At 45.9% G+C, this 26,385-nt stretch overlaps 1 protein-coding gene across 1 annotated transcript in view; it reads left to right on the top strand.

Moving 5' to 3' along the window:
• The window catches only part of cfap46 (cilia and flagella associated protein 46), a 575,305-nt gene that overhangs the window by 16,982 nt on the left and 531,938 nt on the right, over window positions 1-26,385 (top strand). Inside the window, exons 6-9 of the mRNA XM_085994743.1 lie at window positions 3,650-3,773; window positions 7,120-7,214; window positions 12,718-12,879; window positions 25,078-25,177. Coding sequence (XP_085850869.1) covers window positions 3,650-3,773; window positions 7,120-7,214; window positions 12,718-12,879; window positions 25,078-25,177 — 481 coding nt within the window. The remainder of the gene's footprint in view (window positions 1-3,649; window positions 3,774-7,119; window positions 7,215-12,717; window positions 12,880-25,077; window positions 25,178-26,385) is intronic.

Below are 26,385 nucleotides of genomic sequence, written 5' to 3'. Positions count from 1 at the left end.
TTTAAAATTGAGGCTTTGCTTAACAATTAAGTAAAACAAACAATATCAATGTATTGCATTCTGGATATTTAATTAAAAGAAGGGGTAACTGTATATTACAAAATTCTTTCACTTTTATTGCTACTGAAGGGAAACTTCCAAGCAATCTATTTCTTTTCATGTTTTAATAATTGTTAGAAATTGATTATTATGGAAGTAGATAGGAGCTGATATTTGATACATTACAATATATAGTACTGTTAAGTTTTATAAATAGTTAGCAGTATCTGTAAGGGGATGGGCCATAGTTGCACTTGGGGTTTGTCCTGTGCTTTGGTAGCATTGGAGAATGGATTTGGACTTTGGTAGTACTAGGAAACGGTCTTGGGTTTGGCCGAACTGGGGTGGAAGTCTGGCATTTAACCATAATGCAGGGGACTTATGGACTTTGGCATCGTAGGGGGGTCCTTTGATCTGACATTACTGTGGAGGGGCATCGTGGAGTTTGGCAGTACTGTGGAAGGTGAAACGAAGGTTTACTACAACTGTGGTTAAATGTGTAATTTGGCTTACTGGTATTTGTCAGCCATGAGGAGGTTGGGGGGGGGGGGCAGGAATTAGCAAAACAGTACTGTTAGTGGTGGGATTCCCATATGTGGCAGCACTGCTTTATACAGTGAGGAGCATGATAGACCCACAGTAGCACTTCACTGACATTGACCTAAAGCATCTTTGAGGGTCAAATGCACCAAATGAATGTTGCACTTTCACCTTTATTGATCCTGTGTGGTAAGATAACCACTATGGTTCTTCTTCTGGCTTAGACATTAAAGGCGTCAACCTGTGTTGTTGAGTTATTCAGAGCCGAAGCAGCCACGTTTAATTCCCATTCTGTGCTAACTTTGTTGATGCCATCACGAGGGAAATTAGAGAAGCGTGCAATAAGAGCACAGCTGTCATCATAGGTGACTTTAACTTACATATAGATTGGACTAGCCTAATCAGTAAAAATAATGAGGAGGAGGAATTCCTTGAGTGTTTGAGGGATGGTTATCTGGATCAATATGTCGAGGAACCAACTCGGGAACAGGCTATATTGGACTGGGTACTGTGCAGAGAAGGGACTAATCAGTAATCTTGTTGTACGGGGACCCTTGGGTCAGAGCGATCATAACATGATCGATTTCTCACTCGAAATGGAGAGCGAAGAAATTGACTCAGAGACTAAGGTCCTGAATTTAAACAAGGGGAATTATGATGCCATGAGACGGGAACTGAGTAGGTCTGATTGGACAACGTTCCTGGGAGGACTGGAGGTAGATAAACAATGGCAAACATTTAAAGATAGAATGACAAAATTGCAAAAATTGTTTATACCAATCTGGCATAAAAGGAAATCTAAAAAGGTGACTCAACCGTGGATAACAGGGGAAATTAGAGACAGCATAAAATCCAAAGATAGGGCGTATAAAATAGCCAAAAAAAGCGCCAGAGCGGAAGATTGGGAACAGTTTAAGATAGAGCAAAGGAGGGCAAAGGGCATAATCAAGAGGGGCAAAATAGCTTACGAAAACAAGCTGGCGGAAAATATAAAAACTAACTCCAAAAGCTTTTATAAGTATATCAAAAGGAAAAGACTGGTGAAAACCAAAGTTGGTCCATTGCAGTCAGATACGGGGGAATATATAATGGGAAATAAGGAAATGGCAGATCAACTAAATGCATACTTTGGGTCAGTCTTTACGAAGGAAGACACAAAAAACCTCCCTGGGATATCGGGAAAAATAGGGACATTGGCAAAGGAGGAACTGACGCAAATCAATATCTCTAAGGATATGGTGTTAAGGAAGCTAAAGGGATTGAAGGTGGACAAATCCCCAGGGCCTGATAACATGCATCCTAGGGTACTGAAGGAGGTGGCCCTAGAGATAGCGGATGCACTAAGGATGATTTTTCAGAATTCATTAGACTCGGGAACAGTGCCGATGGATTGGAGGGTAGCTAACGTTACCCCACTATTCAAAAAGGGGGGTAGGGAAAAAGCAGGTAATTACAGACCTGTAAGCCTTACATCAGTTGTGGGCAAAATGCTGGAGTCCATCATTAAGGATGAAATAGCGGAGCACTTAGCAAATGGGGACAGGATAGGACAGAGTCAACATGGATTTACAAAGGGTAAATCGTGCTTGACTAATCTATTGGAATTTTTTGAGGGAGTAACTGGTAGAATAGATGGGGGAGAGCCAGTAGATGTGGTGTACCTGGACTTCCAAAAGGCCTTCGATAAGGTCCCACATAAAAGATTAGCATGGAAAATTGAGGCTCATGGGATAAAGGGGAAAGTTTTGGCGTGGATAGGGAACTGGCTGTCAGATAGAAAACAGAGAGTTGGAATAAACGGCTCATTTTCTGAATGGCAGGCAGTAACAAGTGGGGTACCACAGGGATCTGTCCTGGGCCCCCAGCTGTTCACAATTTACATTAATGACCTGGATCAGGGAGTCGGATGCAGCATTTCCAAATTTGCAGACGACACTAAACTAGGAGGGGGGGTGGGCTCAGAGGAAGAGACCAGGAAGCTCCAGAGCGATTTGGACAGACTGGGCGATTGGGCGGATAAATGGCAGATGCACTATAATGTGGACAAGTGCGAAGTTATCCACCTTGGGTGCAGGAACGGGAGGGCAAATTATTATTTAAATGGCAATAGATTGGGAGAGGGGGAAGTACAGAGAGACCTGGGTGTTCTTGTACACCAGTCACTGAAGGCGAGCATGCAGGTGCAACAGGCGGTCAAGAAGGCAAACGGTATGCTGGCCTTCATAGCAAAAGGGTTAGAATACAGGAACAGGGATACCTTGCTGCAGCTGTACAGGGCACTGGTGAGACCACACCTCGAGTACTGTGTACAGTTTTGGTCGCCTCATCTGAGGAAGGATGTTCTTGCCATGGAGGGGGTGCAGCGGCGATTCACCAGGCTGATACCAGGAATGGCGGGAATGACCTATGAGGAGAGACTATGTAGTTTAGGGATGTACACACTGGAGTTTAGAAGATTGAGAGGGGACCTCATAGAAGTGTATAAAATTCTGACAGGTCTAGACAGACTGGATGCAGAAGGAATGTTTCCCTTGGCGGGTGAGAACAGAACTAGAGGACATAATTTAAGGATAAGGGCTAAACCATTTAGGACAGAGATGAGGGGGAATTTCTTCACTCAGAGAGTGGTGAACCTGTGGAACTCATTGCCACAGAGGGCAGTGTATGCCAGCTCATTAAATATATTTAAGAGGGAATTAGATATATTTCTACGGGCAAAAGGGGTTAAGGGTTACGGAGAGAAGGCGGGGACGGGATACTGAATTAAAGGATCAGCCATGATCTCATTAAATGGCGGAGCAGGCACGAAGGGCCGAATGGCCTACTCCTGCTCCTATCTTCTATGTATCTATGTATCTATGTATCTCTGGCAGCAAATCAAATGCTACAATTAGCCTCAGTGCTCTTGGACTAGGGAAGGGAAAAGTTAGCCCAGATGTCCCACTGCTGATCGGTGGGGAGCGAGGGGAAGGCGAGGATAAGCACAGTTTCAAATTTAAAATAATTATCAAATATGCATTTCTACATTTTTAAAAAAGTTTTAAAGAAACATTTCTAATTTTTTTTCCAGTGCACTAATTGAATGTTATTTGGATGCTGGAAAATCAAAAGATGCATCAACATTTGCCTACAGTACGGCAGAATTTATTCAAGCTAATGTTCCACATATGTATAAGAAAATATTTTCTATACAGGTAAAAGGTCTTTACTTACATTTAAAACAGTATAGATTTTTCACTGCATAAGTGATTCTGCTGAATAGCTAAAATATTCAAAATCAATCCATAGTTATAGAATAGGATGTTTAGGTTTAATCAGGATTGTTTTACATTATTTCATTGTCATAATGGTGTACACAATGGTAAGACTCTTAATAGTACAAGAGGCATAAACTGCTTGTATAGAACTATATGTTTTTAGCTAAACCAGGGCACCTCTCAAAATTCAGAAAAACTCAACATTAAATAGCAGTCCTTCATTTATTATTGTTAAAAAAGATTGTTTTGAATCTGTAACAGATTTATAAGGACAGATGTGTCATGTGGTGCAATGCAGTACAGGTTGAGCGTCCAAAATCTGGAGTGGTGCAATGCAGTACAGGTTGAGCGTCCAAAATCTAGAGTTCCGGACTCTGGGACGATTGGTGGCAGGGTCGTCTGGAATCCGTAAAATGTTCCGGAATCTGGACACCCTGCCAAATCGCAACCTGGGCCCAGGCATTTTCGGACTCGGAACGTGTTTCTGATGTCCGAAGTCCGGAAACGCCCAAGCCCAGGTTGCGATATTTCCGGACTTCGGACATCAGGAACACGTTCCGAAGTCCGGAAAAGCACGGATTCAGGACGCTCAACCTGTATATGGTTTTCTGCTGCTAAAGTGGATCAATTAGAGTTTAAGGGCTCGATTTTCCAAGCCCCGAGGAGGCGGGTTTGGAGGCGGGAGTGGTGGGAAAATTGCAGAATGGGGGGCAGGAACCCATCCTGCCCCCAACCCGCCACCGTGCCAATGTCCTAGGAGGCGGGTAGCCGACCTGTGCTGGAAGGGGATTAGTGTCAATTAACTGCCTGTTAACAGGTAGTTAACAGGCAGTTTTTTTCCTAATCCCTATTTTTAGCCCTGAAGTGTGGGCTACCCGACGGCTCGGAACCACGGCAGGTTAGTGAGGCGGACCATCGGTCTGCAGGGGTTGGAGGGGTCGAGATATCCATTGTGCAGGTGAGTGATGGGTGCATGTGTGCAGAGGTAAGTATGTGAGGTAAGTGTAAAGTGTTTTAATAAGTTTTACTTACCTTTACTTTCTCCTGCAGGCTTCCTTCCTTCAGTTCTCGGGAGTCCCTCAGCTCACCGGTACAGAAAGCAGAATGGCCGCTGAACTGTCAAAAGCTGCAGCCTCTGCTTTCTGGTCTGGAGAGCTCTCTAACTGAGTCGGAGTAGAAGGACGCAAGTTAGAAGACAGATTGTCAGTGTTTGACAGCTTCACAGAGCTGTCAAATGTTGATTTTTCATCTGTCACAAGCTCTTGACAGATGAAATGTCAATCGCTGACGTCACCAGTAACCAGGTGTCCCTTAATTGGCCTGCTGAGCCCGCTGGGCGGGCTTAACAAGGTCAATCAAGGGAAAATAGCGTGGGTTGGCCACAAGTCGATGGAGGCGGGACTACAACCCAAAAAGTGGGAGTCCCGCCTCCAAAAGCTCCCAATTGACAAAATCGAGCCCTAAGTGTTTGGTGAGAAATAGTGCATTTTGAGGTCAGCTAAAGTTTAATTGCTTTTCAGGCAAGTCAGAACTCAGAATGGTGAAATGTCTGGCCATATCAACTGATTGCTTTCTAGAGCTCTGCAAATGAAATTATCTTAGTGATTAATTTTAGTTACGATGATGAGTATTTAGATTTTTTTTCAATGGGTGAAAATTGCATACTTTAAAACAGGGGTTCTCAACTTTTTTGTTTCTGGGGCCCCCCTCCCATGTTAATAAAAATTCAACGGACCCCTGTAACACAATTATTTTTTCTGTATAAAAATTAGTTATACATATTTATTATTTTTGTTTTACTTACTTAAAGTGAAACTTTGGATGGTTGAATTAAGGTGGGCCAAATGGCCTACCTCATCTGTAATTATCATGATCTTGAGGAAAGGCCCAAGAACCACATTTTGTTAGCACTAAATCAGTTTAGCCAGACTTGTAAGTGGTGATCCTGTGGTGTTCAATGAATGGGCTGCAGAGCAATGACACGGAAATTTCTGAGCTTGCGGCATGGCAGGAAAATTTCCCCGAGGAGTTTCCCTCACCTTTCATCATAACATTATACATAATGTATCCCACAAAAAGCTACATGTTTCTAAGCCTATGCAGAACTTGACATAAGTGGAGATGTCTATAAAAATATTAATAAATACTCAACATTATTTTTTAAAAGTTAGGAAAAAGTATCAAAATTCCCAAAGGGGCTTGTTACTTTTTAAATCGCTGGAAAGTTTGCGACCAACAGTCGAACAGGATCATGCAGGAGGCCCGGGCGCAGTATAAGAAGCTGGCAGCCAGCTTTGCCGCAGCAAAATAAACACAGCTAATACAATCACTTTTAAAGAAATATTTTTTCTGTTTGCTTTCCAATAGTTATTAAATTGAAATCCCGTTTTAATAATAACAGAAGCTGAAAGTGATACAATGGCACACAACATGTAGCCCGATGTTAAGGTCAGCCTGACAGTAGTTCCCCTGCCCCCGCCAATCAGTATTATTAATTTCCAGCAACTGGATTGATTCCCACATGTGCCATTGGGCACTTTACACGCAGATTAATTCATCCTTTTTTTTGCCTCTTGTTGCTCTGTAACGGTTCCGGTGTGTTCAGCTCTCAGCTGCAGTGAGTACCTAGGCCAGGGTCAGCACTTTTATCAGCACACCTATGTGGCGTTGCCATATTTGATGCGTCTCGTGCACCTCGGTCAGGGCGAGAGGTCCCTACCACTCGTGCAAGTTTATGGGCATGTTGTGGCTGCACTGTGGACACCGCCGGATCAAGCTGCGCAACACTGTAGCAGGTTGAGATACTCCTGATTTCTGATAGGCTCTGCGCTCCTTGCCCTCAATCCTTATTGGTTGCACTGAGCTGTTTTCCCATGGCGCTACTCTCCCGCTATAAATAAGGGTGCAAATGGTGTGGCTACCAGTCAATGATAAGAGGTGGTGCTGGGTGGAGGGTAGTGTCAGCTAGAATCTTATTTTTGGTGGAACCCTTGAAACCTTCCCGCAGTACCCTAGGGGGGCCACGGACCTCCGGGTGAGAACCCCTGCTATAAAACACTTGAATCAAAATATTTTAGTTTGCTTTTTATCTTATATAAGAGATTGCTGTGAACGAAGCAATTTGAGAGTCTATTTCTGTTGACTGATCGTGCAGCAGAAATACTAGAGCATAATCAACTGTGTTCGAAGTATGAGGTTTCTTTCTTCAGCATAAAAATACTATGGCCTTCTTGGTTTATCACTTTTGAGAATACATTTTAAACATGAAATTGTTGGACTTTAGGTGTATCACAAACTTGTGGATCTTGCCAGCGTGGCTAAAGAGGTCAAAAAGTCCATCCCTCTGACAGCGATTTATAGGATGCAGAGATTGAAATCGTAAGTATCTTGCTTAGGTCAGTCTTATTGCTTCTTCTTGAAAAAGCAATAACAGTATAAAATTGCAGGAAAAGTATGAAATTGGACCAAATTTTGCAGTCAGCAGCTAATGAACGGCACCAGCCATTCGTCGACACACGCACTTGTCCACAGACTTTTTATGGGCTTTTGCACTGGAAGTTCCTCTCAACCAACTATCGAAACAGCGCAGCGCCCTCTACAGAGCATCTGGGACCTATGTGAACAGGGAAAGCAACTGTGTATCTCCTTAACCAATCATATTGAAGAATCGTTAATAAAGTTCATAGGCCGGGGTTGACTTGGGGTCACGGAGAGATCGTTGGGTCGAGGGGGACTTGAGGCTGGCGGTGCCCAGGAGAGATTATTGGGACAGGGTGGACTTGGGAGTGGGGGGCCCCGGAGAGACCGTGGGCCGGGGTGGACATGGGGTTGGGGATCCCAGAGAGATCTGATGTGCCATCAATAACTCAAAGACAAAAAGTTAAAGGATTCAACTGAAGGCTTTTAATCACTAAGAACATTGCACGTCATTCCACATCGGATTCGTCTGGCAGAATGACTCATACAGCTCTTGAGACCTTTATATGACAAAAGACAGGGGCGGAGCAAATACACACAATAGGGGAAAAGGGGGCGGTACACACAATACAATGCAGGTAAAACACAGGGGCTGATGAAGACATATATTTCATCACATTCACCCCTTCTACAGATTTAGTCTGTTCGGGGTGTGGTAGTCCTTCCTGAACGTCGCAACAGTACCTCGGGTTCCGACCGGGAGTCCGTGGTGCCCTCCTGGGCATACCCATGTGCTGGGGGTGTTGCAGGTACTTCTGGGGGTGGTGAGGATACCTCTGGGGATGGTGGAGGTTCTTCTGGGGGTGGTGAGGATGGGTCGTCGTCGCTTCCTGCCGAGGTGAGGTCCTTTATGGACACGGTGTCCTCACGCCCGTCGGCGTGCCTGACGTACGCGTACTGTGGGTTTGCGTGGAGTAGGTGTATTGCCTCCACGAGGGGATCCGTTTTGTGGCCCCTCACATGCTTCCGTAATAGGACTGTCCCTGGGGTGGAGAGCCACGAAGGTAGGGACACTCCCGAGGTTGATTTGCGGGGAAAAACAAACATCTTCTCGTGAGGAGTGGCGTTAGTAGCAGTACACAGTAGCGACCTTATCGAGTGGAGTACGTCTGGGAGGACCTCTTGCCAGCGGGAGGTAGGGAGGCCTTTAGACCTTAGTGCTAAGGTGACCGCCTTCCACACCGTCGCGTTCTCCCTCTCCACTTGCCCATTACCCCGGGGGTTATAACTAGTGGTCCGACTCATGGCTATCCCCTTCGACAGCAGGTATTGGCGCAGTTCGTCGCTCATGAACGACGCCCCCCTGTCAGTGTGGATGTAGTTCGGCATGCCGAACGTGCAAAACAGGCTGCCGAGGCACTTGATGACCGTGGCACTGGTCATGTCTGGGCAGGGGTAGGCGAATGGGAAGCGGGAGTACTCGTCCACAATGTTGAGAAAGTACACATTGCGGTCGGTGGAATCTAAGCTCAGGCGCTCGAATGGCCGTGTAGCTTTGATCAGGTGGGCTCGGTCGGGCCTGTAAAAACGGGGCTTGCATTCCGCACAGGTGCGGCAGTCCCTGGTCATAGACCGGACCTCCTCGATGGAATAGGGCAGGTTACGGGATTTTATAAAGTGAAATAGCCGGGTGACCCCCGGGTGGCAGAGGCCATTGTGGAGGCCCTGTAGCCTGTCCCCCTGGATGCTGGCACACATCCCTCGTGATAGGGCGTCGGGGATTCGTTGAGGGCCCCCAGCCTATATATTATGTTGTACTCAAACGTGGAGAGTTCGATCCGCCACCTGAGAATTTTGTCGTTCTTGATCTTCCCCCTCTGTTTGTTGTTAAACATGAAGGCTACCGACCGCTGGTCGGTAAGCATGGTGAAGCGTTTGCCGGCTAGGTAGTGCCTCCAGTGCCGCACTGCCTCCACTATGGCCTGGGCCTCCTTCTCTACCGAGGTGTGCCTGATCTCGGGCCCTTGGAGGGTTCTTGAGAAAAAGGCTACGGGCCGCCCATCCTGGTTGAGGGTGGCTGCTAAAGCGAAGTCGGACGCATCGCTTTCGACCTGGAAAGGGATGTTTTTGTCCACTGCCCGCAGCGCGGCCTTCTCAATGTCGTGTTTAATGCTGTTGAAGGCGGCGTGGGCCTCGGCCGTGAGCGGGAAGGACGTTGATTTCAGGAGGGGACGGGCCTTGTCTGAATAATTGGGGACCCATTGGGCGTAATAGGAGAAAAACCCCAGGCACCTTTTCAGGGCCTTGGGAGTGTTTGGTAGGGGTAGCTCCCGTAGGGGGCGCAATTGGTCGGGGTCTGGACCGATTTCCCCTTTTTCCACCACGCAGCCCAGGATACAGAGGCGCGTGGTGCTAAAGACACACTTATCCTCGTTGTAGGTGAGATTGAGTCTGAGGGCGGTTTTCAGAAATCTCGAGGTTCGAGTCGTGGTCTTGCTGGTCGTGGCCGCAGATGGTGACGTTGTCTAGGTATGGATAGGTGGCTGTTAACTGGTTCTCATCGACCATGCGGTCCATCTCCCGCTGGAAGACCGAGACCCCATTCGTTACCCCAAAGGGGACTCTGAGGAAGTGGTAGAGGCGTCCGTTCGCCTCGAAGGCGGTGTATGGACGGTCCTCCGGCCTAATGGGGAGCTGGTGGTATGCCGATTTTAGGTCGATGGTGGAAAACACCCGGTATTGCGCAATTTGGTTAACCATATCCGCTATGCGGGGCAGAGGGTAGGCGTCTAGCTGGGTGTATAGATTAACCGTCTGGCTATAATCTATCACCATCCGCTTATTTTCGCTACCCTTAACCACTACTACCTGGGCGCGCCACGGGCTGGTACTGCATTCGATGATACCCTCCCGCTTGAGTCTTTCTACTTCAGACGCAATGAACCGTCTGTCCTCCCAGCTGTACCGCCTACTCTTGGTCGCTATGGGTCGACAGTTGGGTGCGAGGTTGACGAACAGAGAGGGCGGCTTGACCTTCAGGGTAGCCAGACTGCACACTGTGAGGGGCGGCTGGGACCCACCGTAGGTAAGCGTGATACTTTGGTGGTGGCACTGGAAGTCCGGACCCAAGATCACGCTCACACAGAGATCTGGCATTATCAACAGTTTAAAATCTCTGTAATCAGTGCCTTTTACCGACAACATAACCGCGCAGAAACCTGTAATTTTTGAGGTATGAGTCTTATCAGCCATGGCGATTTTGCCCTGTGTAGGGACTATCGTTAGTGAAAGTCGTTTTACCAGGCTAGGATGAATAAAGCTTTCGGTGCTCCCGCAGTCAATCGAGCACTTAACCTTGTTCCCGTTTACCTCTATGTCCATCATCGATCTAGACAACGGATGCGGCCTGGATTGATCCACTGTGATTGAGGCCACCAGTGGGTCCTGGGGGTCCGTATAGTCAGGACAAGATGGTGGACTCCATGAGGGTGGACAAGATGGCGTCCAAGATGGCCGCCCCCACGGCGCGCACGCGGCGGTGGCGGAGTTGGAGGCGGGGTTCCCTCTGCAGACTTTACTGAAATGTCCTTTCTTCCCGCATTTAAAACAGGTGGTGCCCTTCGCTGGGCACAGATGCCTGGAGTGTTTGTCCTGGCCGCAGAAGTAGCATTTCGGGCCCCGATGCATCGCGGCAGTAGTGGGGCTCCTGGGTGGAGGCTGGGGCTCCGACGGTGCTGGGCTGGCCTGAGACCTGGGAGGTGAAGATGGCTTCCAAGGTGGCGGCCCCCACGGCGCGCACGAGGCGGAGTGGGCCGCGTGGCCTGAGGAACAGGATTCAGAGTTCCTCTGGGCCATATCCAGTGATCGCGCTATGCCCATAGCCTGTTTTAAGTCCAGTCCCTCCTTTTCAAACAGTTTCTGCCGAATGTAATTTGAACTGAGGCCCGCAATAAAGGAGTCTCGGATCAGCTCCTCCGTGTACACGGTGGCAGACACGGCCTTACAGTTACAGTCTCTGCCCAGTACTTTTAGGCTTAGCATGAAGTCCTCTAGTGACTCACCATGCCGCTGCGTGCGAGTAGTCAGAAGATGCCTGGCGTACACCTCGTTTATTGGCCGCACGTAGTGGGCCTTCAGAATGGTGCAGGCATCCTCGTAGCTGGTGGCATCTCGGATGAGAGGGGAGACCCGATGACTCACCCGGTTTCGCAGGATTCCCAGTTTCACGTCTCCGATGGCGGTCGCGGCTGCTATGGCGGTGGCTGAGGTGTCGATGAAAAATTCGAAGCATTGGAACCAGTGTCCGAACTGTGTGGCTGCGCCTGTGGCATGGGGGTCCAGATCCAAGCGCTCTGGTTTCAGGAGTCGATCCATCTGGTGCTTTAGTGATTAAAATTGATGTGCCATCAATAACTCAAAGACAAGAAGTTAAAGGATTCAACTGAAGGCTTTTAATCACTAAGAACATTGCACGTCATTCCACATCGGATTCGTCTGGCAGAATGACTCATACAGCTCTTGAGACCTTTATATGACAAAAGACAGGGGCGGAGCAAATACACACAATAGGGGAAAAGGGGGTGGTACACACAATACAATGCAGGTAAAACACAGGGGCTGATGAAGACATATATTTCATCACAAGATCGTTGGGACGAGAGGGACTTGGGGGGGGGGGGGGGGGTTGGACTGGAGAGATTGGTCGGGGATCGGAGACATTGAAGAGGCCGGGTGGTATGTCGAAGGTTGGAAAGTTCAGGGGAGTGGTCTAATTGCTGGGGGGTCCGATCGCGGGGATAAGATCGCAGGGTGGTTAATAGGTTAGCTTGGTGGGCCGGGGTGGGGGAAGCAGTCCTGCACCTCCTGGCCCACAAGCAGTGGTGGAAAGACACTTGCGTGTTCGACCCGGTCATTTTCGCCTCTTCAGCTGCCAGTGTTAAACCTGAAACACAGATAAGACCTTAGGCATGTAGCCTCGTTAAAATATTTAAATGAGTGTCTCATCTCCGGAGAGGAGGTTAGTCGCCCGACTCCCAATCTGCCTCCGTTAAAACCAAAAATGGGCGTATTGGAGGTAGGTTGGGGTCAAATTACCCATTTTAAAACTTTTAACCTCCTCCCTCTCCCCCACCTCCTTAAAATTAAAATGACCCCCTAAGGGTCAGCTAAGCTTTAAAACCAAACTCTGCAAACCATGAAGAGAATGTGATGTACAGTAAGCATCTTCTGGATCCTACAATTGCTTCTTCTTTTGATGCATTATGTTTTGGGTGCTTTTATGTTCACATCCAATCAGTGGTGTTGTCACCTTAAAATATGGTGTATAGTTCATGCCTGGGTACACATTCCACCGTACAATTACAGGATTTGAAATGCTTTCAAACTTTATAGTCACATTAAAAAAAAGACTTGCACACTTTGAAAGTACTCCATTTATCTGTTTTGCATCTATTGACCTTTTCAGTCAATTGGAAGCCAAGGAAACTCCAAAAGACATCCTAGTTCAGCTGAATCAGATATATAAGCTTTTATTGTCATATGAAGCAAGCTCACCAGGAAGTCCTGATGATAAGGCAACTGGACAACAACCCCCAACAGGCACTGCCCAGCAGTCTGAGGATGAAAGGTAGGTTTGGTAAATTTGAATTGAAAGCCAGTATTTTTTCCACCACACCAAGAATTTCTTGCCTTTGTCAAATAATGCAGTATTTTGCTATGTGTCAGTCCATGTAGAACCACATCAGGCTGGTCAAATTAAATCTAAATGGATTCTTGCATTTGACCCTTATAATTTGCGGGGATGAACATTAGAAGAACATGAGAAAAAGCCATTCAGCAAATTGAGTTTGTTGCATTAGCATTCTATCTCATACCATGCAACCATATCTAGAACTCTAACTTATTTCAAACATTTATGACTCTTTATATTACTTTTAACAATTTAAATTTATGTCTTTTTGTCTGACATACTTTCTGGGATCATGGGTAGCTGTGACAAAAATGAAGCATTTTTGGCTAAGACTTAGCTAGGTATTAATTTATTTAATTCTATTTGTTAGATCCGTGATTCTTTAAATAGGATATTTCCCCAAGAACTACACGGAGGCTGTAACTTAACAATCAACAGGTGTTTACTGGAGTAGAGTAGTCTCAAGACTGAAGTACAGAAGCCTGCTCCGGCTTTATGTACAGGTGTGGTCACTGCCGGTACTACAGTATACAGGAGCTGTAAAACAGTTCTCTATTAAAGGTACATACACAACAATTCCTCCCCTTTTAGATTAACAGTACCCATAACATTCAAATAACAATTAACACTTTAACATGCACATTAAACAGAAATAGTCCATTTATAAATTCAGTCTTTGGGGCGGCTTCCTGATCCTTTCTGGATAGCGCCTTTCCTGAGGTTCTTGTTCTTGGTGCGGAGGCGATTCTGGCCCCTTTCCATCGGTTCCCACTGCTACTGGTTCTGAGGTAGATGCTGCCAGTATGTCGGGTTCATTCCCAGGTACGCGAGACATGGGGTTGACTCGTTCCTGTGACACTAAGATCTGGTCGACGTGGCGTCTCACAATGTTCTCCCCGACATCCACTGTGTACATCAATGGCCCCTGCCGTGTGCATATCGTTCCGGGTTGCCATTTCTCTGTTCGGTAATCACGGGCCAAGACTGGTTGTCCTACATTGAAGCTCCTTGTCGGCTTCTCATTGATGTGCTGGAATTGTTTATCCTCGACATTTCTTCGCACATTTGGTCTGAGCAAATCCAGGCGAGATCTCAACCTTCGGTTAAAGAACATCATGGCCGGGGTTTGGTTGCTGATTGTATGTGTCGCATTTCTGTAGGCTAACAGGAAATTGTCCACCTTATGCTGCAGTGGAATGTCGTCATCGCACATGGCCCTTACTGCTTTTTTAAAGGTTTGTACAAACCTCTCAGCCAATCCATTGGTGGCTGGATGATACGGAGCGGAGGTGTAATGTCTTACCCCATTTCTTTTCATAAATCTTCGAAACTCTTCGGACACAAACTGTGGTCCGTTATCAGAGCAAATCTGCTCTGGCAAGCCGTTCCTGGCAAATATGGTCCGTAGGACTGCAATCGTTTTCTCTGTAGTGGTGGAGGACATTTTGATCACCTCAGGCCATTTCGAGTGCGCATCCACTGCTATTAAGAACATTGAGTCCATGAATGGACCAGCAAAATCAATATGCACCCATTGCCATGTAGAGGAGGGCCACTCCCATGGGTGTAGAGGGGCATGTGGTGGTGCATTTTGGACCTTCTGGCATCCTGAGCAGCTCTTTGTTAGGTCCTCGATTTGTTGATCGATCCCTGGCCACCACACATAAGCCCTGGCAAGGCTTTTCATTTTCACCCCTCCCAGATGGCCTTCGTGAAGCTCATTGAGCACTCTCTCCCTTAACTTGGGTGGAATTACCACTCGGGATCCACACATCACTGTCCCCTGGCATACTGACAGCTGTTCTCTTCTGGATGAGAATGCTGGCAATAGTGGGTCGCCATGTGTTGGCCATCCCCTCACCGTCAAATTATATACCCGAGACAGTGTCGGATCATTACGGGTCTCCTCTATATCCGCGTTAGTTACTGGCAATCGTTCAATTATTGACGAATAAAATATCTCGATAGGGTCCACTGCTGGTGTTTCCTCCACAGTCGGCAGTGGCAAGCGTGATAGTCCATCAGCATTTCTGTGCTGTTTCGTGCCTTTATGTTCTATTTCATATTGGTTCGCCCCTAGAAAAAGGGACCATCTTTGTAACCGTTGTGCAGTCATTACCGGAACGCCCTTCTTTGGATTAAAGATGGAGACAAGTGGTTGGTGGTCAGTCAGCAAGGTGAACTTCTGTGCATGCAGATAGTGGTTGAATTTTTTTACTCCCCATACTAGGCTGAGGGCCTCCCTGTCAATCTGGGCGTAGTTGCGCTCGGCTGAGGTTAGTGACCGAGACGCAAAAGCTACTGGCCTCTCCAACCCGTCCGGGAATTTGTGCGACAACACCGCTCCAATACCATAGGGTGATACATCACATGCCAACCGGATTGGTAGTGCTGGGTTGAAATGGGCCAACACCTCTTTTGATGTGATCAAATCTTTGCACTTCTGGAAAGCTCGTTTACATTCGTAATTCCACTTCCATAGTACCCCCGTTTGCAGTAGGGTATTCAGTGGGTGTACTACTCTAGACAAATTTGGCAAGAACTTATGGTAGTAGTTCACCAATTCGAGGAACGACCTCAGTTGTGACACATTTTCCGGTGCTGGAGCCTTGACGACTGCCTCAATCTTTTCAGGGGACTTATGTAACCCCTCTTCATCAATAATGTGGCCACAATACGAGATCTGCTTCTGGAAAAACTCGCATTTGTGGCGATTGGCTTGTAGCCCATATTCCTTTAATCTAGCGAGCACCTTCTCCAGGTTGGCGAGGTGCTCACTGTCATTTTCGCCCATGACCAGGATGTCGTCCAAATAACACTGGGTCCCTGGAATTCCTTGCAGGACTTGATCCATTGCCCTTTGCCAAATAGCCGGAGCCGATGCTACCCCGAAAACCAGTCGGTTGTACTGATAGAGACCTCTGAGTGTTGATCGTGAGGTATTGTTTCGAGGCTTCTTCTACCTCCATTTGCAAATACGCCTAGGCCAGATCAATTTTGGTGAAGCGTTTACCCCCAGATAGCGAGGCGAAAATATCCTCAATCTGTGGAAGCGGATATTGTACTGTGTGAAGGACTGGGTTCACTGTCACCTTGAAATCCCCACAGATGCGGACCTTCTTTTGTTCCCCAGGCGTATTACTCAACGACCTCTTCATTACAGGGACGATGGGTGTAGCCCACTCGCTCCAGTCTACTTTGGACAGTACTCCTGAACGTTCCAACCCTTCCAGCTCTGCTTCAACGGCTGGTCGGATCGCATAAGGCACTGGCCTTAAAAAAACTTTGGACTTGCATTTTCCTCTATTTTAATCGTTGCTGTTATGCCTTTTAGTGTTCCGAGTCCCTCCTGGAACACTTCTTGTGCGTCCGTTAGCATTTTTGACAGTCGTCCAGGTGTGGCGTCATCATCCTTTTTGGCCTCAACCTTCAGTGCCTGTATGGAATGCCAATCTAGTTGTATCTTCCGGATCCATTCACGTCCTAGTAGTGGTGGTCCTCCATCTGGCAATACATATAGGTCCATTTTAGGTATTTCCTGGCCTTTGTATATCACTTTTACCCTTATTTTTCCTTTGGGGTAGACTTTTTGCCCCGTGTATGTCTTCAAGACAATCTCTGTAGCTTCCAAGGGTATATATGGAAATAGCCGCTTGTAATCCCTTTGGTTTATGACTGTTAGGGCTGATCCAGTGTCCAATTCCATTTTCACTTGGACTCCGTCTATCTTGAGTGTGACCCAGATAGTCTGGTGATCCTCCATTTTGGTTACCTTATGTAGTTTCAGACAACCCAGCTCCTTGCTTCCGGAGTCTGTATCACTTCCCTGTTCGTCTGAACTACTGTCCATCACCTTATGTACCTTTTTGTACTTCTCCTGTGGAGATTTCCTGCTGTTGGTTTTCTTCCCTGACCTGCAGACTCTTGCTATGTGTCCTGTCTTTCCACACTGTCTGCACACTTGGTCCTTGAACCAACAATCCTTCTGATCGTGTGTCGTTCTGCCGCAGCGATAACACTTCCCTGCTCCATATGACATTTCATTGGTGCCGTATTCTTGCGGTCTTCGTTGTATCTCTGCAGCGCCCCGTGCGGCTGCTTCGTGTGATACTGCCATGCTGAAAGCCTTGTCCAGCATAAGATCCTTTTCTGATAGAAGCCGTTTCTGGGTTCCTTCACTTTGAAGCCCACACACAAACTTGTCCCTTAACGTATCTGATAGTCCCGCTCCAAACTGGCAGTGTTTCAATAACTTGCGCAGTTCCGTTAAGTACTCAGCATTACTTTCGTCTTTATGCCGGTTCCTTTTGTGGAACTTAAATCTTTCTGCTATCAGCAGCGGTGTGGGGCTTAAGTGGTCCTGTAGGATTTCTACTATGCTTTCGAAATTCTTCTCCACGGGCTTCTCTGGGGTTATCGGGTTTCGCAGTAAGCCATAAGTTTTTGCACCCATGGAATTTAACAAAACCAGTGCTTTCCTAGCATCTGGCACTTCATTCGCCTTGCAGTACACCTCAATGCGTTCCACATATGTCGCCCAATCTTCGACTTCATTGTCGAACACCGTGATACTGCCACTCTTCGCCATCCCTGGGTGTATTTTAACTGTCTAAATGGTGTCTCCCGCGCTCTCCCTTCTTCTCCGCTGGAATAAAATGGCGTCTCCCGCGATTTCCTTCCTTCCCGCGCTCGCCCTTCTTCTGCACTGCGGCTTCTAAAAATGGCGTCTCCCGCGCTCTCCCTTCTTCTCCGCGGCTCAATGGCGTCTCTCGCGCTCTCCCTTCTGCTCCCCGCGGACGCGGTTCAGCCCTTGAGCCCTGGCTATGCTCTGCGCGTTCTCCTGTGCGCCTTTCCCGTTGCCGTCGCTCGGTCCTGAACCCAGCTGCTGCTTTACCCTCTCTCTCACCCTCTCTCTCTCTCTCTCTCTCTCTCTCTGCTCGTTTGTCCTCGATGCCGCTCGGTCGTTTAACCCCCGGCCGCGCCCTGTGCGCTTCACCCTCTCTCTTACCCTGTTGACGCTGCTCGGCTTTTCTACGCCGTCGGTCGGCTCCCACCACCGCTGTCCGGGAAGGGTGTGCGCTGCACCTGTTGCCAGTCTGTTGCTGGATCGTCGTGGCTGGGGAACCAAGCCCGGCTCTCAACAGCCACTCCTGCAATGTTGACTTGCTGCCGGATGACTGGGTGGTTGCTTGTGGTCGACGCCCGTGCTTCTGGCCTCGACTTCCTTCTACCGTCCTCCCGGAGCGACTCCTCGATGGGAAATGCAGAGTTGCAGGCAGATTCGAATCAACTTCGTCGCCACTGTTCGATCCGTGATTCTTTAAATAGGATGTTTCCCAAGAACTACACGGAGGCTGTAACTTAACAATCAACAGGTGTTTACTGGAGTAGAGTAGTCTCAAGACTGAAGTACAGAAGCCTGCTCCGGCTTTATATACAGGTGTGGTCACTGCCGGTACTACAGTATACAGGAGCTGTAAAACAGTTCTCTCTTAAAGGTACATACACAACACTATCGTGCCACATAAAGGATTTAAAAAGTAACTTCACTTACAGATAAATATTCCAGTATATTTTCGATACATTTGTTGCCACACGGTGGCTGTTGTCACTTGATTTCCCAAGGAAGGAACCCAGCCATTTAATTCAGATACAAATATCTTGTATGATGTGTTCAAAAATATTTTTGATTGGCAGCTTATTTTGAATTTAACAGTTATTTAAATTCACTGTATCATTGTCTTGAAGTCCTTTATCAACCTGGCTTTTTCAAATCAGACTGTCTGGAACCTTTAGCAGAGAGTTAGTTACGCCAGATAATTTCCATAGAAAAACAAAGGAAGTGCTATGTAAGAAAATTACTTATTATAGATAAGCATAGTAGTTGTGTAATATTTATTATTTTTATGACAAGGAGCTAGATAAATTTAAGGGCTTCTGTAAAAAATATATATTAGTGGTATTATAGACATGTTTTTCTACTGTTTAATATATTTGTTCAGCAGTTAAATCCTGAGCCGTTACTCAAAATGATATGTACCATGTGTCTGAATATAATTTGGGTTTAGGCTCGTAAGATCAAACATGATTGCACATGACTTCAAGTACCAGCAAAGCAGCAATTTGAGCATAGCGCTACATTTCTGTTATGAGGCAACCTTACCACAGTGATTATCTCTGTTCTAGGATTTATGCCAGTCGCAGCCTCTGTTGTCTGTGGAGGATTTGTTGTAGCTCCCCACCCAAGTGTACACCCTCTCTCTTTATACCTTTTCTAATCACTGATTTGCAGCAGCTCTGCTGCAACCCTTCTTTGTTTCTTTGCTTTCCCATGAACTTCATCACACTTGTCTGAACTGTAGCATAGTGTTTATTTTACTAGACTAGTAATCCAGAGGCCTGGACTAATGATCCAGAGACGTGAGTGCAAATCCCACCATGGCAGCTGGGGAATTTAAATTCAATTAAATAAATCTGGATTAAAAAGCTAGTATCAATAATGGTGATGGTGAAATTATCAGATTGTCGTTAAAATCTATCTGGTTCACTAATGTCCTTTAGGGAAAATAAATCTGCCATCCTTACCTGATCTGGCCTATAGGCGACTCCAGACCCACTGCAATGTGGTTGACTCTTAACTGCCCTCTGAAATGGCCTAACAAGCTACTCAGTTGTACCAAACCGCTACGAAAAACAATAATAAGAATAAAATCGGACAGACCACCCGGCATCGATTCAAAACCGGCTTCAGATGTGACAATGGCACACCCAGCCAAGTCGACCTGCAAAGTCCTCACTAACATCTGGGGATTTGTGCCAAAATTGGGAGAGCTGTCCCACAGACTAATCAAGTAATAGCCTGACATAGTCATACTCACAGAATCATACCTTTCAGCTAATATCCCAGACTCCTCCATCACCATCCCTAAGTATGTCCAGTCCCATAGGCAGGACAGACCCACCAGAGGTGGAGGCACAGTGGTATACAGTTGGGAGAGACTAGCCCTGGGAGTCCTCAACATTGACTTCTGACCCCATGAAGTCTCATGGTTTAGGTCAAGCATGGGCACCTGATTACCACCGACCGCCCTCCCTCAGCTGATGAACTCCTCCATGTTGAACACCATCACTTCCCCACCTTACCATCCCTCTGTCATGGAACATCACGCGTCCTCTTGGCCACGATGCTGAAATGAAAGCCACCACAGAACAAACATTCCAAACCAAATTTATAAATCATTCAATCCAATACTATGTAACAAAGTCAACTAATCACCATTGTGCATTCCCTTAGTGCCCGTCTTCTGAGTCCAGAACCAGGGGTCACAGTCTAAGGATAAGGGGTAGGCCATTTAGGACAGAAATGAGGAGGAATTTCTTCACCCAGAGAGTGGTGAACCTGTGGAATGCTCTACCACAGAAGGCAGTAGAGGCCAATACATTAAATATATTCAAGAAGGAGTTGGATATATTTCTTAAGGCTAAAGGGATCAAGGGGTATGGGGAGAAAGCAGGGACCGGGTACTGAATTTGGATGATCAGCCATGATCGCATTGAATGGCGGAGCAGGCTTGAGGGGCCGAATGGCCTACTCCTGCTCCTATCTTCTATGTTTCTATGTGCCTTTGCCTGTCCTAATGCTGCTACAAAGTGCTACCCCAGTGGCTGCAGTAAGGCTGCTGACTTTCAGTGGGGGAGACTGCAGATAGCCTTGCAGGACATCCGAGCAGCTGTGGGCCTAGAAGGCCTGGCTGTAGATTGCACCACCTCTGCATGGGTGGCAGTAGTCTGGGCTGGCTGGCTGGCAGTCAGGCAACAGCAAGAGCACTGGTGGAGTGGCAGTGGTGGAAGTACGAATGCTGTCATCCCGAGAGAGGACGGCAGGTTCGTGCTCCAAGGAGCCGCTGCCACTCCCCTGGGACGGCGCCTCAGCATTCCTAGTAATCTGTTGGAGGACAGATTGCTGGACTGCTGTGACACCCTACAAGCCTCTTTCCACACTGATAAACGCAGCCACGATGGCAGCAGTCTGAGCTTGTGTGGCAGCAAGCTGAGCTTGTATGATAAAAGTCTTAGCTTTCATTGCAGCACTCAGACGTTGGGTCGCTTCCACTTGTGCTGCAATGGAAGCTGCAAAATCGGCCATCAGACCCTGCATTATAGTTGGGTCCACAAGTGCTCTAATGGAGTTGCCCATCCCTTCCATCCTGAAAATCATGGGCTCCAAGCTCTGTGCAAAGAAAGCCCTGTGCAGGTTTGGAGCCAGACTCCTCCATGCTCCTTGACAGTGAGAACAGGCTCTCTGGCAGGCCAGCCAATGCACCAAGCATTTGTGTGTGCATGCCCTTCCTCTGAAGGCTGCCCCATCGAAGTCCTCATCTGAATCCTCTGCAGCAGAACTCTTGTGTTACCTCGTCCTCCGGGGAGCTGGCACCTGCACTACCCTGTCCCCCTGCCCTGGCTGCAGGCCACTCGTGCCCGGTGACTCACCACTTGCAGATTCCGCCTATATACTACCCTCTAAAGTATGCACAGTGCCAGATCGAATAATGGTGTCTCTTGACCATCACTCTCTTGTTCTTCCTGTACTGGCTGGGAAGCTTGGAGTTCTTCTGAAAGGAGAAAGGCACAAGGGTAGGGTTGTGGTGAGGGAAGATGGGGAAAGCAAGATGTGCATGCTTACACCATCAGCAGCTTGTAAGTGAAAAGAGATTGTGGGATAAGGGGGATGTGGTATGTGAGAAGGAGGATTAGGTATGAGCATACCTTCATCTTCAATGGTTTTAGCCTCGCCAACCACCATGGCCTCAGTGACAGCCCCTCCAATAATGTCTAGCACAGTCTCCTCCAGCTGGGACAGAATATGCAGCCATGTCTGTCCCCTGCTGGTTAGCTACTGCTGTCTCCTGTTGTGCGCCACCTTGGCCTGCAAGAGAAAGGGAAGTGTGTCAGTGAGTGTGATGCAAATATGTTTGGGTGATGTGCCTGTCATGGTTGAATAGTTGGCAGTGTGTGCAAGGTGTGAGATGTGGGTGTGAGGCTTGCAGCAGTGGCAAGTGTGTGAGGGTGAGGTTGAAGGGATATTTACTAGTCCTTTGGGGCTACCCTGGATCAGGCGTATTTCTCAGATGTTCACTTTCAACTAAAGTTTTGAGGTAGCTGAATCCTAAAGACGCTTAATTGGGTCTAAAGGTCTGGGCTATTTCTCCCTAAAGGAAAGGAATAACCCGAGAATATTACCGTCCTCCAGATAGCGCTTTTAATAAGTTTAGCTAGACTGTAACATCCCGGATATTATGAGGGTCCAGAGAACTCCTTCAGAATTCTGTAACTTTTCACCAAAGAGTGTACAGAGATTGAGTTCGTGAGTTATTGATACAGAAGACTTATGTGAGACAATTCTAAAAATATATAGAGATTTATTAAAAGAACCGACCTGCAATTTACAGTTGGTGAATCAGTCAATCGCAACGTTAACAGTTCTAAAAAGAGAAAAAAATACTATCTTATTATCAACAGAGAATCTTATGTTAAATCTTAACTTCTCTACAGTATTACAGTTCTTAAAGTTTTCTATACAGGATATCCATCAATATCAAATACCTTTGATCCCGAGGTACAACGAGTGGTAGACCACAGAGCCGCCTCTGTGGTCGAGAATCGCTTTGCCCGATTAAAGCGAGTCTGATATCCCATTTGAAACTTCAGTATTTATACCCTTTTTCAGTGGTATTTCCTTTAAAGTTTCTGCTGACGCAAGTTAATTATCCCTATTCATCTTTCTGCCGACCTCTGCAATTCTTACTGCTACATCAGCTTGTAATATTCCAGAATCGGTCTCATCTCCAGGTGTTCTAGGTTGACCATATAGAATGCTGTGAAGGGCAGGTGTTCCTTATTTTATGTCATTACGAGGGCAGATGTTCCTTATCTTATGTGCCATCTTTACAAAGTTTAAATTAGATCACCTTATCCAGGGTGAACCATTGTTTCTGTTCCCAAAAGTCAGCCTGTCGAAGCCATGCACCTTCTGTTTCAATAAGGTTATTTATTCAGGGTCAACAACTGTCTTATCTCAATAGCCAGAATTCTTTCACAGCTATTTCATCGTTCGGTTTCTAAATTTTCAAACCCAGTTTGTCATGTTTTAATAAGGCCAGAATTCTTTCATAAGATGGTGTATTTTTCTAAATAGGTTATATGGCTTATTCCTTCACAAGGTGAAGCTATGAATGTGATGTAGGAGTCATGATTGATAGAGATTGTTGGTAGGTGAGTGATGGGGATATGGTGCATTGAACAGTGTGTGAGGCTAGTGGTGCAGTCGGTGTGATATGGCATTTGAAGATGCATTCACTGACCTTGACCACTCGTGTGAGGTCATTAAAACTCTTCCGGCACTGGATCCAGTTCCTCATGCAAGACTGCTGGCAGTGACTGCTTCAGCTATCTGCTCCCACTGCCTTCTTACTGTGAGTCTGGAGGGCTTCCTGGCTCCCTGTGGGTAGAGGACCTGTCTCCTCTGTTCAACCCCCTGTACTAAGGCCACCAATGCTGCGACTGAGATCCTAGGTGCACTTTCTCTCCCCTGTTGAGCCATAACTGCCTGACAGTTGCCTTGACAACAAGTAGAATGAGGTGTTGAATGCAAAATGCACCTCCCCTTTAAGAAGTGCAGACTCTATTTAAAACCACGAACTTGGGCCCCCTGCTGAGCGCTCAGTCACTCAGCAGTGCCCTCATCGCTGGGCTGCAAGTATCAATAATGCTAATTAGCAGGTAGCATGAATGCCACGTGCTACCTGCATTACTTTCAACGGGTGCGGGCCGATCAGGCCGATTTACCTGAATAAAGTTTTTGAAATTAGTCCTCTAATTTTTCTCCAAACGACTTTGAAAAACAGTGAACTAAACTCTTAGAAGATATATTCAAGTAGTTCAGCTACTGAATAGTATTGAAGCACACTGGGAAATTGGATACACTGCATGTGCTCAGATTACACAGTTCACAATGTCATAGCTCTGGGCAAAGACAAGTCCAAATCCAGGATGTTGGGCGAAGTTGAGGCCTTTCAAATTTAAAAAAAAAATCAAGCCATTAAAATATACAAAATACAATTTGATTGATGATTATAATCATGTAATGCGCAGTATGTAATTTTTGACTTTTTAAAATCTGTTAAATCCTTATTTTGGACAGTAACATTTTAGTTGTTGAGAAAACAATTGCTGGTTGAAAATTTTTCAGAAGGAGATTTGTGGGGAAAAGGTAATAGTGGCACCTGGTGGCAGCAGTTTCCAATATAAACATGGGCATAGGAAGTAAGACAGGAAGCACATGCAGATGTAAGATTTTTAATAAAATATAGATGTTGTTTCTCTTATTGGTTGAGTGCAGATCTTGCTTGACATTATATTACTACCAATATCAATAAACTGCTATACTTCCCAAAGACTTCTGTAAAATGGAGTGGAATAATAAGTATTGTTTGATGTATAATGCTTTATTCCCTAACCTATTCAGATGCTTAATCTAACCATAACCATGTTTAAAATATACATTGCATTCAAATTTGTCAGAGGAGGTCAGTTGTGATTGCCGTGCAGTATTCATTTTGGAATAATCCATGTGATGATTAGACTGTATTACTAACTATGAGGAGAGATTGAAGAGACTAGGCTTATATTTCCTAGAATTTAGACGAATGAGCGGTGATCTCATTGAAACTTATAAAATTCTTGCAGGGCTTGACAGAGTAGATGGAGGGAGGATGTTTCCCCTGGCTGGGGTGTCTAGAACTAGGGGTCACAGTCTCAGAATAAGGGGTCGACCATTTAAGACTGAGATGGAGAGAAATGTCTTCACTCAAAGGGTGGTGAATCTTTGGAATTCTCTACCCCAGAGGGGTGTGGATGCTCAGTCTTGAGCATATTCAAGACAGAGATCGATAGATTTTTGGATATTGAGGGAATCAAGGGTAAAGGGGGATAGTGCGGGAAGGTCTAGTTGAGTTAGAAGATCAGCCATAAACTTATTGAATGGCAGAGCAGGCTCCGAAGGGCAAATGGCCTACTCCTGCTCCTATTTCTTATGTTCTTATAACACTTCTTACAACTTGCTCTAACTGTGTCTAGGCTCCCTTTGCTGTTGGAATTAGCCCATCTCGCATTAGAGGTAAAGGATCCTGAGTTGGCATCATGTTGCATTAATGACCTCTTAAGCGCTGACCTAAACGTAAGTAGCAATATGCATATATTTATATCATTCAAAGCTTGACACTAAGATTTTGTACATAACAATTTTAGAATATGGTAAATTATGTAAACACAGAAGTGATACATTCAATATTTCCATCATGATTATACAGTTATATTTGAAGTATTTGCGCTCAAATATTTGAGGAGTGTGCCTGTATCTACAGTGAATTCCAGTAACAATTTGAAGCCATTATATTTCCTTTGATGTTACAACAGCTACTAAGGAATTTTTTTATTACCAAATTGAATCTTGCCCCATTAGTAGTAATGCTCCCACCTGGTTTCATATGAAGATCTGTCTGGTTAACCCATATGCCAATTGCTAAGCACGCATCTTAATGTGCACAGTTCCTAGAGGATTGAAATATATTTGCTAGTCCATGTTTTTTCTTGGGAAGCTTTTGATATTAACAATTTTCAATTTGATTGATTGATTTTTATGATCAGTTTATATTTAGCATAAGATGTTATAATTTCTAAAAATTTTAGATCTGTATATCAGAATAGTTAAAGTGGAGACAACTGTTATGATGTAGCCATTCATACTTACTGTAACAAAAGGTTGGAAAATAAGGCAATATGCAATGAGTTTTCCATCATGGTGGATAATAATTTTTTTGCACAGACCCACATTATTGCTTGCCCAAGATTTTGGGGCAGGCTTTATCAGTATTTATTTAGCCGCAATGAAGTATTCTAGGGGTACTGAGTGATTTTATTATCCACAGTGGAAAAGTGCCCATCTGTCATTTACTGCTCCATAGCATAGATCATTATAAACGGAAGAAATATATCTTTAGCTGTTTATGATAGTCACTTGGACAATTGAAGGGTGAATTCCATATTCTGTGCTCTTATTGGCAAACTGCACTTAAAGGTATCTTGGATCAGAGAATAGGCACTACAATTTTGTAGGCGTATTTCTGGCCTGTGCCGCCTACATGGAATGTGGGATCAGTGAATTTACCCCTGAAGATTTTTGTCACTCAACCATTTAATTTTTTTAAATTAACTAATGCGTCAGTGTTATTTTTTATGCTGCCACTTTATTTCCACGTTTGCATCAGTAATGAAAGTGGCAGAGTAACTTTGTTCCCAATTTGGATGTAGTAGAACTCTGGCCAGTGCAAACGCAAAATTAACTGGAATCCTTAGGCACTTTTTAACTTAGTATGTAGTCTTTTT

This window comes from Somniosus microcephalus, chromosome 8, assembly GCF_052327205.1.
Source record: "Somniosus microcephalus isolate GS21.2 chromosome 8, FLI_Smic_1.0, whole genome shotgun sequence".
Taxonomy (NCBI): domain Eukaryota; kingdom Metazoa; phylum Chordata; class Chondrichthyes; order Squaliformes; family Somniosidae; genus Somniosus; species Somniosus microcephalus.
Note: the sequence above shows the minus strand (reverse complement) of the source record. Positions and strands in the feature narration are given on the sequence as shown.